Source organism: Cyclopterus lumpus, chromosome 14 (assembly GCF_009769545.1).
Source record: "Cyclopterus lumpus isolate fCycLum1 chromosome 14, fCycLum1.pri, whole genome shotgun sequence".
In the NCBI taxonomy this organism is placed as follows: domain Eukaryota; kingdom Metazoa; phylum Chordata; class Actinopteri; order Perciformes; family Cyclopteridae; genus Cyclopterus; species Cyclopterus lumpus.
Window position 1 is genome coordinate 12,303,178 of NC_046979.1, and position 15,597 is coordinate 12,318,774.

A 15,597-nucleotide genomic window follows, 5' to 3' on the forward strand; every position below is an offset into this window, starting at 1 on the left:
CCAGACTGAATTGTTTTAGCTGGAGATTAGATTTGAGTGTCATCAATTATAGTTAATATCTATCTCGTCTGCAAAAGATTAACTTGTTGTTGGTGTGCTGTGAGGTGCACAAGACCTTGCTCATCAAGGTTTTTAGCTAGAGGACATCAACAAAATCAGTTTTATTACTGATTAATCTATTAATGCATCTTTTGATCAATTCAAATAACGTGAAGTCACTAGTCAAGAAAATGCCGATCAAGATTTCCCAGAGCACAAGATGACAAAATGACATCTCAAACATATTCAATTTACAGCAACATATTCACTCTTGAGAAGAAAAAAACATCAATGTTCAGCATGTTTGCCTGATACATTTTTAATCAATCTCTAAATCATCTAATTGATTCATTATTTCAGCAACAGTTTGATTTAATACAGTTCAGAAAACACAGTTCTGGCTGAAGACAATTGTTCATTATTATTATTATTGTCAATTATAAACTTTTAAGTGATAATAAATTGCAAATAAGTCTAAATGTAAAGTTAGACACCAAATCAGAATACAACTGTAACACAGTGAATCTATGAATTGTGTGTTGTTTCTGTCATCTGAATGAACGAATGTGTAATTTATTTCTCATATATTTCCAGTGGTGAGACAGGACTCTAGTGAACATATGTGAACATATGGAATAACAGAATGGGCACCTCTAGGAGCCATAAAGCCCACAGTATCAGCTGTTGTTGACTATTAGCATAGTTCTAGGACAAATTGTCCTCAAGGAAAGAAGGCATGGTGTGTTTTTAAAGTGAAAAAACAACAACTCCTAAGATGATATTGGCTGTAAACGTTGGAGTAAAACAACAGGCAGAGTGTCGATCACGGCTAAAACAGCAGATCAATCAATTATCCCTAATTTCCTCCTGTCGCGTCACTCTGACCTCCACACACAGCAACATGATGCTGAATACAGTGCAGTGCACAACAGTCAACAGCGATCTGGGAACATCTGGTGATGTTAAGTAGCGGAAGCGGCGCCAGAAGAGAAACATTTCTCAGAAATGAAAACGTTGGCACGGTCTGACTCAGGGACCAGCTCGGATCGAGCGTCAGTCAGCTCCACTGCCGGCCATTTCACAGGAAGTCACTGCCATATATGGCTGTCACAGACTATTGTGTCTGGAGCTACATGCTCCTACTGTGCTATGTTTCCATGGCAACCAAGACGAGTCAGTCTTTTTTTCCCCTCCCCAGTCTCTCTCTCTCTCTCTCTCTCTCACACACTCACGCACACACACACACACACACACACACACACACACACACACACACACACACACACACACACACACATCAGTATGCATCTTCATTCCAAACTTGTTTCAGCCAACAAGATCAGATAGCGTGTGACTCACTCTCATAACCTTTTCCCCAACGTTTTCACGACATCCATATGCAGCACTTTCTCTGTTCACCCCAGCTGTTTCTCTCCTCCTCTTAATTTTACATCAGCCAAACCTTTTCCTCCACAGCTCCAGACTAAAGCTGTTTGTTTCCATTCTTCAATGCTGCATGGTGTGTGTCTGTGCATGCTTGTGAGCTTCAACAGCACGTGGAAAGACTTCCTCTTCAGGAGTTTCTGGATGTTGCATCACCCGTCGAATCATCCTCAACCCAAAAGGTCTCTGTGCACTAAAATCCCCAAATAATAGCAGGAAGGATGAAAAGTCAAGTGTAATTTGCATAAATAGGCGTTTTACACACAGCCAAAGCTCAAGCTGTGCAATCAGGGAAATCACCAAGTCCTCAAACGCACACACACACGCACACACACGCACACACACGCACACACACGCAGGAGCTTTGTTGTTGCGACATTCATAAAAGCATTATTATCTGGCCTAAACAATGTAGCAGGTAGCAGTGCAAGCTCTCAGCATTGTATTACATTTCATTAGTATGGCAGGTGAAGATCGGCTTGTGTGGAGCTGCAGGATTGAGTCACCAACCCCTTTCCCTTACTTCTTTTCTCATCTTCACTCCCCCTCTTCTTTTACCTCTCTCATCCGTGTTTGCCTTCTTCTCCACTCCCTTGTGAAATCATTCTCATTTGAATTCATATTCAAAAGAAGACACAGCTCACACACACACACACACACGCACGCACAGTAAACACAGCCAGACACTCCGCAGAGCTCTGATATCATTGCAGTGTTTACTCATACTGTTTTCATTTGCTGCGACATTGATTATAAGTAATGAGCTAGAAAATACTAAGCAATCACATGAGGAAGTATACAAACAACTCCCAACTGTGTCCATCAGGTCTGAGATACTGCACACACTCCTCCTCATGCACGCACACACAGATGCAAGGGTACTTGAAGGACAATGACACCATGCCAAATTCCATTAGCAAATGGGTTCTTTGAGAGGAAGAGGAGACAAGATGAAGAAGTAACTTACTGGATGCAGGGGACTTGCTGCGTTGTGATTGGAGGACAGTCCTGGGGGAGCCTCGGCTCAGAGAGGCAGACATCTTCCCATAGGTCACTGATTTCATCACACGACACTCTAAAACCCACGAAGAGAAGAGAGACAGATGTTCAGGATCTTTAGTGTTAGAAACTAAAACAAGGTAGCGACTGTGAATGAAGAGAAAACTGCTGTGTTTGCTGTTGGCGCGCGCATAGAGACATTGGGTTTAACACTGAAAGGAAAAGCGTTCACAAAATAACAATTGACACACATGTATTGTCCCTTCCGTCTGAATGAAAATTCACATTTTATAGATTTCTAACCAACTATGGTTTTGAATATTTATGCATTGATTTTGACCTTTTGTCATACAAGAAAACATCAAACCACTAATGTACCCACACAGCTGTAATTGGTTTTGCCTTCAGGTCCCCTGCAAAAATGAGTTCTGACCTTCCCTCGGCTAGCTTTCCAAACGCAATTATTGTGGTGTTTCAGGAGTGACAGCTCTGACTCACGGAGGTCTGATATTTTACAGACACACACATCCTGATCAATGAGCTATGTACACACACCCTCCCTCCTTGCGTCCTTCATCCCCAAAACTTTGCTCCTTGCCTGTTCATTAACCCAGCCCCATTATAGCTTATTCCCATTTTAGACCAGCGGGAAGGGGACATGATACTGCTGTGTGTGTGTGTGTGTGTGTGTGTGTGTGTGTGTGTGTGTGTGTGTGTGTGTCTGTGTGAATGAGAGTATGGGTGTGTGTTATTTGCCTGTGTGGCAGTCGTTATGGCCTTGTGATTAATGTACAATGTGGAGTGTTAACATGATGACAGTGTGCCAAAGCTGAGGCAGAAGCGATAATTATATAGTGATGCTGAGAGGAGGCGAAGTTGTCTGCAGCTCTGACTCTGAATGTCTCTCTGTCGGCTGCGTTGGTCGCTTTACTTCCCCATTCGACTTTTTCTCTGCCTCGAGCCTCCTGGGCTCTGCCTCTTGCTCTCTGTCACCCGGAGCAAGAGAAGGTGTCAGAATGTGCTCTTTGTCTTCTGGGACAGTGTGTGTGTGTGTGTGTGTGTGTGTGTGTGTGTGTGTGTGTGTGTGTGTGTGTTTGAAGCTTAAACCTTAACACCACTGAGGAGCAGAAGAGTGTGTGAGGGACCGGTGAGACTGACTGCACATGTCTGCATTTTTTATAAATCATCATGTGGAGAAAAATCTATTCATACACTGTGGGGACAAAATAAAATAAATGTAAATACATTTGAGGATAAGCATTGTCTTTTGGTGACAGCCATATATATAAATAGAGGTACATACATGGAATTTGACCTCTGCATTCAACAAAAATGTTGGCTACAAGTGTTATTCTTTAAAAATAATTGGTTGTATTACATTGATGACATTGTAAAGACTTACATTACTTTCTCAATTCATTGGAAGTTAGTCTTGCATTGACAAACCTATCCCCAACGCTCTGTGACCTGTTGACCCGCCTCAGCGCTGAAGAAAAGTCTTGATATTGTGGGGGGAAAAAAGCGTGTATGTTTATATTGTTTTAAACCAATCACAATTGTACTCCCATGTTCCTGTACTTTAGGAGCAGCTGAGCAACTTGGGTTTCAGTGTCTTGTTCAATTAACTTGACACAGTAGGAGCTGGAGATCAAACAACCAACGTTATGGTTGACGTTGAAGATACTCCAGTAGTCTGGCTCACTGGATGTAGAATGTGGGAATAAGTTTGCCATTGGATGCTTATTTCACGGTGCATTCTTCTTTTTTTTGCATGGGCACCATTGCATCCCGGGCTTAGTGGCACAATAGAAGAGTTGGATTGGTTTTAAGAAATATAAACACACCAGAGTATTTTTCTCTCTGATACCAGAATGATAATGTGTGGAGTGAGACCTTTCTTTAGCAGTGAGACAGTGCTGTGGAGATAGGGATGCCTATGCTATCTAACCTCCAGTTAACTTTTTTCAATCAAGATTTAAATCTAAATCATCCACTGAGAAATGTCTGAGCCTGTGTTTGGATGATGAGTTGCCACATCTTGAAACCATTCAACTCCCTAGTAGTGTTACTAATTTCAACAAAGGATGTTTTAGAAACTGCACGGCCTAATTTGAGCCTTGAAAATTATTTTGGTGGAAGTTTAAGTATGTAGCCTGAAGCCGAATAAATAAGTTGTGTGATAATTAGAAAATCGAAGGCCATAAAAGATAGACAGGGTGTCTCTTCTTACTCCAGAAAATAGAATGCCATTCACAATTGGTGGAGCCCATACAACCTTGATTTATTCTGCCGACTAATACTTTAAATGGATAAAGATAATAGTCCTTATATATACTCCAAAGCAGACAAAAACAGTGGAAAACAGTGGCCATGGTTGCTGTACTGTTTTAGGTTTTGAAATACAGATCCTGGAAACATGGTCTTTAAACATCCGGTTGTATGTAGGAGTTTGTATTGTGGTCTTTCTTTTCTAACCATTATATGATATGGAAAGAAGAGTAGCGGGGAAGAAAGGGAGGAAGAGAGGGAGTAAAAAAGTGAAAGAGAGACAAAAGGGGGGAGGAGGTGGAGGATGGTGACCCAGGTGGGATAAATATTATTTAATGGATGGCGGGATGAAGGGGAAACAAATGAATTGAACAAAAGCCAAAGCCCACTTACTCATGCAGGAGAGTGGATGCAAGATGAGAGGGTGAGAATACAGATGAGCACTAAATGGCAGGAGCATGCAGACAGCGATGGGGGGGGGGGGGGGGGGGGGGGTAGACAGAGAAACAAAGATGGGTGAAGTGAGGACAGCAGCCCTCGGTGGGGAGACAGGCAGAGAAGAGGAAGAGGCACAATGAGGTTAGACGATGGCTTAAGTGCAGCAGAGGATAAGAGAGGAGAGGAGGAGTGTGGAGAGACACTAGAGTGTAATAAACTGGACAGCCAACACAGACCTCTGACACCAGGGAAATGCTTTTATATATATAGTTAATTTGCTACCACAGAAAAGGGTTGTAGGGACATACAAGTTCTCCATTGATGAAGGTTTTGAAAACAGAAGACTTGCACACAAGCATCTTAATGAATGCATTATAGTCTGAACTTGGAAAGAGGAAGTTGAAAATGTGTCAATTACAAGAGGTATAGTAGATTATGTTTTGGAGAAGTCTAGCTGTATGGACAACCTTTTAATAATCAAACTATTGCCCACTTAACTACATGTTAATGTAAAACCCCATTCTTAAAACAAATACTCTACAATTATTGAAACTACAGAATAATGTATCACAAAAAGCCAATTTCATCACAGTGTGATCGCACTAAATGATCAATTGCTCAAGCCCAGAAAACAGCACACACACAAAAACAACATTAAGAAAACACAGCTGGGGGCAGTCAGATGTGAAATGTCAGCATGAAAATGTCGGACCACCTACTAGAAGCCTCACCACTCTCATCCAACATCAAGTCTTCTTGGTAGCGGAACTTCTCCGGTCCACACGCTACAAAAATGTCCTCATCGCCAAAGAAGTCTTGGAGACACGACACCTGGAGACAAAGACACGCGGATGAGTTCAAACATTTTATATTTATTATTATTTTCAATTCCAAGTCACAATCCAAGTCAATTGTGGACGCTTGCTATTTTTCACTCCAATGGCATCTTTCTAGTTTTAGGGGCTGAATGCCTTGTTCAAAGACATCTCAACTATTTATTTTGTTGAAGGAAAGAAGAAGTTCATGCAGCAATAATTTCCCAGCTGGTCTGCAGATATATAAATGACAAGTCTCTCGTTAGACTTCTATCTTCATTAGTTCAAAGCTACTGACACTCTGCAAAAGTATACACTGCACACTAGAAGACACACACTAACACACTGCACTGCTCTGAGCATGCTCACAAAATTGACTTTCCCTGCAGAGTCCAAGGCCACAGATAAAGAACACCAAGGAGGTCTGTTTTTTCATGCATGTTCTTGTGAGCGTGCACGCTCATTGGCGTCTGGGAATATCCGTGCGCATGTCTCACATGTCCCTGAGCTCCAGCACGCTGTTGTTTCTGCCGTTAATCAGTCTTTCAGCGACTATAATGAGACCTGCTGACTCACTAATTTGCTGATTCGCTGCAGCACGTGCACCGGACATCCAGAGCAAGTGAGTCTGTTCCCTGAGGATGAGCATCTTATGAATGGTAATGAGTAACAAAGAGAAGAAACTAAAAGACGAGGGAGGGAGAGAGCATTTGAGAGAGAGGGTATGAGGCAGATAGGAGTTTAAAGATACGAGAAATTAGAGATTAATGTTGAATAAGTAGAGTTGACTCACAGGGGGAAGACATGCCGTCTTAACGAGTCACTGTCATTCTTTGAAGGCTCCATATTGCAAAGCTAATACCAAACCTACGTGTTGACAGGCACTGATTTCAAAACATTGGATCACTAAATGCAACACCACATCAACTGGATCTTAACATTCTTTCCATACAAAATAGATGTTGTCATGTTTTAATCTATAAACTCACCCTAAGTCAGCAATAACAAGTGTATTATGACAAATAGGCTTAGAAACATGCCGCTCTTCAATGTTTTCTATTTGATTAAGTCAACAACTAATTCCATATCTGATCTAAACACTGCATGATTTTCTCAAACAACTTTAATTACAGCCCACAGGCAACCATCACATTTCAATCCCAAGCCATTAATATTCCAAATCATATTTTGCGATATGCAACGGTAGTCAGAAAGGGATTTACAGGATGACAATATTTCATTTTATATGACAAATTTCCAACCAAAAATCTATTAGGAGGAATTACAATTTAGGCTGCATGCATATCTAGCACCGCCTGGAGTTAATACATGAATAAAAAGCTACCTTTATTGCATTTTCATGGCGATTAACATCCAAGAATCCATTTAAACTCCTAATAGCCACAGATCAACAGCCCAAAAAAAAGTCACAGCTGATATAACAGCATCATTAACAAAATACCCAATAAACACCAAAGAGGCAGTTCTCTCTCTGTGTGTGTGTGTGTGTGTGTGTGTGTGTATGTGTGTGTGTGTGTGTGTGTGTGTGTGTGTCTGTGTGTGTGTGTGTGTGTGTGTGTGTGTGTGTGTGTGTGTGTGTGTGTGTGTGTGTGTGTGTGTGTGGAGATGGGAGTCATATTGCTTAGTGTTAGTAAATTTAATCTCAGACAGACACAGACTCTAAAATCAAGGCTTGAGTGCCTGTCCGCGTACATTCGGCCACACATCACATGAAAACATGTGTTTCTGAACAGCCACATATGGAGATGTGTGTGTGGAAGCGATATTCATCTAGTTTCATAACAGAGTGCATATTGCCTTTTTCCCTGATATTCCCTGACAGCGTGCTGGTGATTATTCGAGGGGTGAGCTGCTCCACTTCCCAGCAAGGTGGCTGTAATACAGATGCTGGTTCTGTTAACATTTCCCCAGTGTGCCAGCACTGATGGGTAGCCATGGACACTTCTACCTCTAAGTGTGCTGTTTAGTTTAGTTTACTGTAATTTTACATTATTTTAATTTGTATGTCAATGTCATATTGATCGCTGTTGCATTGTATCTGTTGTTTTTCACTGGCCAATGGACATTTTAACTTTAGCTGTTGGAAACGTGTGTAAAGATGGTTTTAAATATGATAAGTTTGAATGAAATAAGTTTCAAACAGTTTAGGGTTAGGGTTAAAACAATGTTATTGTTCATGCTCATAAGATAAGATAAGATAAGATAAAATAAGATAATCCTTTATTAGTCCCTCAGTGGGGAAATTACAGGATTACGGCAGCATTGCTCACAGTAATAAGTAAAAAACAAGTAGTATAATAACAGAAATAAGATAAAAGAGTAAAAACAAGAAGAATATTATATATACAGACTGAGTAGAAATAGAATAACGTGTATAAAATAAAATAAATTAAAAAGTACTTAAACGTATTAGTATTGTGGCCTACTGGGAGCTCAGCTCAGCTTGTTGTGTAGCCTGACAGCAGCGGGGAGAAAGGACCTGCGGTACCTCTCCCTCAGACACCGGGGATAAATCAGCCGGTGGCTGAAGGAGCTGTGCAGCGCTGCCAGAGTACCCTGAATGGGGTGGGAGGGGTGGTTCATCAGGGACGATAGCTTGGCCATCATCCTCCTGTCTCCCACCACCTCCACAGTATCCAGAGGACACCCCAGCACACTGCTGGCCTTCCCCACCAGTTTGTCCAGTCTCCTCCTGTCAGCTGCTGTGATGCCGCTGCACATACTGTATATGTTCACTCTTATGCACAGTCCTCTCTTGATCTCAATGCATATCTAAATAAAGATATACTGTATGTATATCTCTAAACGAATGGTAATGTTTATTTGGCAACAGTTAAGGGTATAATCATCCATTTTAAGCTTGTGGTCTTTTGAAAGGCCCATGTTTTCTATTCACACTCGGACCACGTCCTCAGGCCACGCCTGTTAATGCTGCTACTGGAGTCCATCAACAGGAGGTTGCTGAAATTAGGTCCTTTGAAGCTGCTTACCACGAGATAGAAACTGTACCCGACATGCCAGGTAAACAGGGAGGAAAGAACACATGCAGAATATAATCAGAATGATGAGGACAGAAAGAGGAATGTGAACGGAAATAGTGGCAGCAGTATCTTTGTGTAAGTCAGCCTATAAGGGCACTTTTAAGCTGTGGTTAAACTAACATGGAGCAACACACAAACAGATACTCTATATTCAGAAACGTGTGAAAAGTATGGTTGGCATGGTGATAATGCCCCCCAGGCATTGGTGCATGGCTGGTGCATGCCACTGACTGTGATAGAGCTCCATCATTCATATTTCATCTACTATGCGCACGATGCTCTACAGAACTGTGTCATTCACATAAATCCATACAAACACATGCTCATGTGGCTCATGGCCTGGTTTATATTGAAATGCTCGTGCAATATTTCCAGTTTAGATGATAGGAGGAAGAAGAAGAGTTCTCCTGAAATGCAGACAGACGGACCAATAAATGATGGGGAGGAGAGGGAGCTGGTAAAGGTGAAAAGAGAGAGGGGGGGTGGGGGGATCATTAAATGCTGTTTAAAAAAGTAACAGAGGAGGGGATCTATTCCTGACTGCTGCTCATAGCCCTTCTCTGAGCATGATGACTGCTGTGGATGTTGTGTGTGTGTGTGTGTGTGTGGTTGTGTGGTTGTGGTTACACAACATCCACCGCTGCTAAAACAAGGACAGGAAAAAACTAACAAAGGAACTGAGGAGAAAAGCGGGACTAAAATAAGATGATGAGAAAAGAGCAGAGCAGTGTGGAAATTGGCAATTTCACCTCTGACACATTTTTTTATTAAAATATGAAATGAGCTCTAAGAAAGCACATCACGACAATAAAAGGGTAGTCAATTTACTTAGAATGATTTTGGTTGAGAGCAAAACAGAATCAAGACAGCAAGAGCGAGACATAAGTTTCACAGTTTTAAAGATTGTGTCACATCTCACGTGCCGAACAAACAACCATCTTCCCTTATTGTCCCCTGCCACCATGACTGACGTGCTATACATGACACAAGGGCAAAAGGCATTTGTTATTAGGCTTGTTATCATTTTATATATTTGGCTTTTACAACAGGAAGAGGTTTGTACACAAAGATATTACTTCATGACCAACAAAACACATCCTCTCATAAATGTGACCATCATCTGAAAATCTGTTATACAACACATGATTGTTCACTATGAAGTCTCAGTAAACTCATTTATGTTGTCACTACGCCACCTAGTGGAGAATCACTAAACACCTACTAAAGTGTCTGTTTCTCACTTTCCCTTGTTTGTTCTTCCTCTCTTTCTTTGTTTATTTGAGATTAAATACATACATACATAAATGAGTCTTCTCTTTTTAAAGCTGATTTTAGGCACATACTGTGGTGCAAGTCATATTATTAGCACAACATTAGTGCAAAGGTGGATCGCAAACTGAGGTAGACAATCACTGTCTCCACATGGTGGCACTGTTAAATAACCACATGGTGTTGAGAGATGCAGAGGTCATGCAGTACCACCAAAAAAGCATGGACAAGGTATAATGGTGTAGACTCACTAGACACACTGACCACCTGGACTGTACATTGAGGATCAAACAGAAAGAGAGATATATAGACAGTTATATGCTATAACATCTGAGTGGCTCTTATGTTGGTGTCTATCACGAGGGATGGCAGTGGAGTTGCTGTGCAGAGTTTTTGTGTGGGTGCTCACACACACACACACACACAAAATGAGCATACTGTATGGTGATCACTATCTCATCTCACTTTTAATGAGAACACACACACACATGGCCACATGTCGAGACACAACCCTAACTGTTATGTTGTATGGACATACACGACTAGTCAGCTACAGACAACCCTTCTGAGCAACCCGGGGGTGCAACATCTTAGCTTTCTGTGTTCAGACAGTTCGTCTGGTTCTCACCAGCAGCTCCTGGAACATTGATCAGTGACAACTCCGCTCGCTCTGCTCATTTGGATTGTCTATTTCTGTCTCCCTGTCAGATTATAGATCTACTTGAGGGCTCATCTGTCAGCTCCTCGCTTTTTAGTGGGAGTTTCTGATAGCCGCTGTGGGAGGGCACTTGTGTTTGTCTACCTCAATTAGTTAGTTACAGTTAGTGCGGAAACAATCAATCAATTAGTTGATCAACAAAAAATGTATCGTCAACTATTTTAATAATCGTTCAAGTCATTTATCAAGAAATAGTTAGACATATTTCTTCATTTTCTGAAACTGTTGATTGGATGAAACAAGACATTTTAAGACACTTCCAGTGGTATTGGGTAAACATTTCACTATTTTCTGACATTCTATAGACTAAATGACTCATCCATTAATAAAAAATGTATATTAATGATAAAAAAAAACGTGAACTGCCACCCTGGCTACAATACACTTGTTTTAGAGTTTATTTAATGTAACTGTTTTTGCTTGTGTGCATTCTTTTTAAACGTGGTCTTTCTTTGGTAAGAAACAAAGGCCATTTCTAATGAGATTAAAACAAACAGCCGACTAGAGAGACAGAAAAAAAACAAAAGAGAAAAGGAGATTGCAGACTCAGGCACTAATCTCCTGTGCCACAATAGACTCACAGTGGTTACACAGAGGACGCAGGGAGGTCAACATTATCCTGCCAACAAAAAGACCACATTTTGGAGGGACGAGCTGTTTCTGCACTCTGTCGGGGGAGATAAGCTCAGTGGAGCTGTCCGCGGTGCTGAATCAACTGCAGCTGGCCGGCAGGGCACGTTGTGCTGCTCTGAAACACTAACCACGGAAAGAGACAGACAGATGGAAACTGGAAGACAGGCAGACTGACAGAATAACAGATGGATTGATACAAGATAAAGGGAGACAGAAAGAAAAAGAGAAGGGGAAAATAATCTGGACTAAAAAGGTGCAAAGGAATGACAACGTTTTAATATTTACATACCGCTGTGTTCGGGCTGCAGCAGACACCACCAGTATTTCAGAATTGGATGCAGTGTGTAGCCTAGGGGTGGGACTATAATCAATATAACTACATGGGTTTGACATTTATTTGCAAAGAAGAGGGCATTTTTTGTTGTGGCAAAAGAAACATTACTGTCTTTAAATGACCGTCATTTTATAGAAATTAGCAGTGATTTGTCAGTTTTAAACAGGTCAGAATCTCTACATTTAGAGGTAATAAAAGTACTGCACGTTCACAGTATGATAATGTTGACTATACTACTGTATTATTATGATGATTACATAAGTAAAATGGATGTCACATGTCCACTTTTGAGGAAAGATATAGCCCATAGACCAATCTAACCCCAGTGCACTTAAAATATGCAGTCAGCGGGTCCTGGAGGCTCTTTAGGATTACTAAGCACAAACAAATCCTTTGTCACTATCAGGAACATATAGAGCACATTCAAATATCAGCCGGAAGATTTTCATTCCCACTCTCGAAATGAAACGGACAAAATGCATTTCCTTCCTCTCTGGGAAAATGTAAGTAATCCCCTTTAAGGCCTTGAGAGTCACAGGCAGAAAAGAGAAAAGGTAGACAGAAATCGATCAGAAAGAGGCAAGAGGGAAGGAAAAAAACGTCTGCACCCCTGAGGGAGAATTTGCACGCAGTATGACCTCTCGTTGCGTCAATCAGCACACTGCAGAGAAACAACTGACGGCGGGAAGCGGGAATAACAGGAAGCGGTATAAAAAACAAAGAGAGGAAAAGAGAGCAGGGTGACATGAGGCTAACTGACTGTGCAGAGTTAGCACTGGTGTTACTGCGTTCACCTCAAACCAGCACAGCAGACTGGCTGCTCTCTTGCATAACAACTTATGTAACAACGTCTGCTCTCCACAGGGTGAGAGTAAACTTTCTTTTGAAGATGTGTTTCTCTCAGAGTGTCTGAAGGGAGCCAATCATGGAACTAAAAAAAAGGAATTATGCAGCGCTGTTCCAATAAGGACATAAATCAAATGCAACATCAGCCTCAACTTCCCTGCCTCTCCCCAGCCTTTTCCCATCTCTCTTGTCTTGTCATGCTTTCTTGCTTTTATCCAACTCTCTCACTCTTCGAACCTCATTCCTTCACTTGTTTCTTTCATCTCCCCCTTAATGATCTCTCTCCCCCCTTCAGTCTGTTGGCTTTAATCCATGTTCAAGGATGAGTGTGCATGAGCTTGTGTGTGGATACAGATATATTATGAGAGTAATGCAATTCACAGGTTACCAGAGCGATCATTGACAGAAGAAGACATACATAATACTGAGTGAGGGGACAACAGGAGGTGGGTGAGTGACTTTGTTTCTTAGTTTAGTTGATTGACTTCAAAATCAGAATTATGGTGGCAACATCCTGCTGAAGAGCCTTCAAATGTCTGGTTGTGTTTGATCAACAGTCCCAGACCTAAAGATATATATATATATAAACAACAAATATTCACATTTGACAGACAGGAAAGTGGCCATTTATTTGGTAAGACAAATAACTCAAACGATGAACCGAATATCACAATAGTGGCATCATTCTCTAATGGTTGATTAATGGAAGGCAATTTTGTCAAAACAAGCCCTATTAGCATATAAAACAAACTGTTTTGATTCTGCTGTACATTGACTGTACATTTGAAAACTTGAAGTACAATACACTTAAATATTTGTATTTATAAGATATGTTCAGGTAGCTTTAGCATATGTATATAGTTATTTAAAGTTTAAAATGGCAAAATACAATAATGCTGCTATGTACTGTATCAAATTGGTACATCACATTTTAAGAGAGTGCAACATCTATGGTATTTATTAGGAAACAATTCTGCCTTCCAATTGGCTTTGAGGAGCATTATTCCATTGTTTACAACCCTGTGCTTCCCTACCCGAGTCCCATTCAGACAAAAGCTCTGAAAATTGAGATATTAAGGTCTCGCTCTTTAAGCAACTAAAAGCATGAAGCTGGAACACAATCTTTCAAATGCAGATTCGGTTGAGAGCGATGAGAAAATGAGCGAGTCAGGAAGTGCATGAGTCAGACAGTGTGTGTGTGATTAGGTTCGCAAAAATCTGCCTGTGCTGGAAATGTCTGCCATCGATCCTAATTTGGCAGCAGGTCCTCTGACGACAGACAGCCCTCCAATCTGCTACTAACTGACAGACTGAAACAGAGACAGAGAAAAACAATCTGAAACGACGCCTCCTGTTTACACACATAAACATCGTAAGATTTCTAAAAGCCATGTATTCTAAATGTAATTTACTGCAGCTGTACCGGTAGTTTAGTAGCAAATACACTGTATTGTAGGTGCATGACACACCATCACACACTCCCCCCTACACACACACACACACACACACACACACACACACACACACACACACCATGCTGCATTGAGTAGCTGTGACTCAGCAGATCAGCAGGAGCAGATGGACTTTGCTTCCCACAATCCTCCTTTGCAGAAAAAAAGTGACATCATCAAGACACAATCCACCAAATAAAGATTAAGAAACAGCTAAATTGCTTGGAATATGAGCATGATACACAATGTTTTACAATGTAGAGCTGGATGCAGGCCAATTAGGAGAAAGAGGACGGGGTAGAGGCAACAAAACGAGGATAAAGTGTGAGACAAACTGAGCAAATGAAAAGGGGATGAAAAACAAAGCTATATGGTAGTGCTGTAGAGTGATACACATAGAGACAGAGAGGGGGGCAGGAGAGATGGAAAGACAGAGAGTGGGGGAGAGCGAACGATGCCATATGTTGCAGCTCAAGGATTTGGGGGTGCATGCCGAGTGTGCTAATTAAATGAGAACTAAATAGCCGTAAAAAAAAAAAGGCTTGTTGACAGCAAGAGAGAAACAGACTAGAAAGATGAATCAAAAGGAAGGTGAGAGAAAGAAGTTTAGAGGAAGTATGGACGACCTGACGGAAGTGAAGAGAGAGAATCCGTTAACAGGAAGAAAGGTACATAAGAGGATAAATAATGATGCAGATGGAGAGAGAAGCTGAAACAGTAATGGGTGGATAGAAAATGAAAAGAAAATGGGAGGCTCAGAGAGAAGGAGGAAAACAGAAGATATAAGATATTAAAAGCTCTTAAGCCTTGCCAACAAGGAGAATAGGCCAACAATGCAGTTTGAGAAGTGAGAGCTGCACTGCAGATAGTGAACAAGTGGTTCTTCTACACTCTACTCCTACATAAAGCCTCTATTTAACATGGACCATTTAATTAGTGTGAAAACATGCTCAGGTTTTATGGGGGCCATATTTAACAAACGGGCAGACAATAATGCTTGTCAGAAAAGGACATTAAGTCTGAAGTAACCTGTTTACAACAGGCGTGATTACTTCAAATTGAATGGCAAGTAACACCATAAGAGAGCCCTTTAGAGCGTGAGGAAAACAAGCAGATCATACAAAGGCATTTCATCAACACAATTTTCCGCTGTGTCAGTCAAAAACTATTGTGAAAAACTAGGACAGCAGTAGGACGCGTGCAGTACCTGTCCCACCGTTGTAGCATTGATTGCAATGGGGATTTATTTACTTTAAAGTTAATGGTGCTGTCAAATTACAAA

The 15,597-nt window shown here is 41.2% G+C and overlaps 1 protein-coding gene across 4 annotated transcripts in view; it reads right to left on the reverse strand.

The window, feature by feature from the left end:
* Positions 1-15,597, reverse strand: part of dclk1a (doublecortin-like kinase 1a) — a 42,650-nt gene that overhangs the window by 20,838 nt on the left and 6,215 nt on the right. For 2 of the 4 annotated variants that reach the window (XM_034549902.1, XM_034549900.1), the window contains exons 3-4: positions 5,919-6,018; positions 2,450-2,557 (exon numbers count right to left, since the gene is read on the reverse strand). In XM_034549902.1, the coding sequence (XP_034405793.1) occupies positions 2,450-2,557; positions 5,919-6,018 (208 nt within the window). Of the gene's footprint in view, positions 1-110; positions 120-2,286; positions 2,296-2,449; positions 2,558-5,918; positions 6,019-15,597 lie in introns of all 4 variants that reach the window. The other 2 variants (XM_034549903.1, XM_034549901.1) reach the window with 2 other exon arrangements.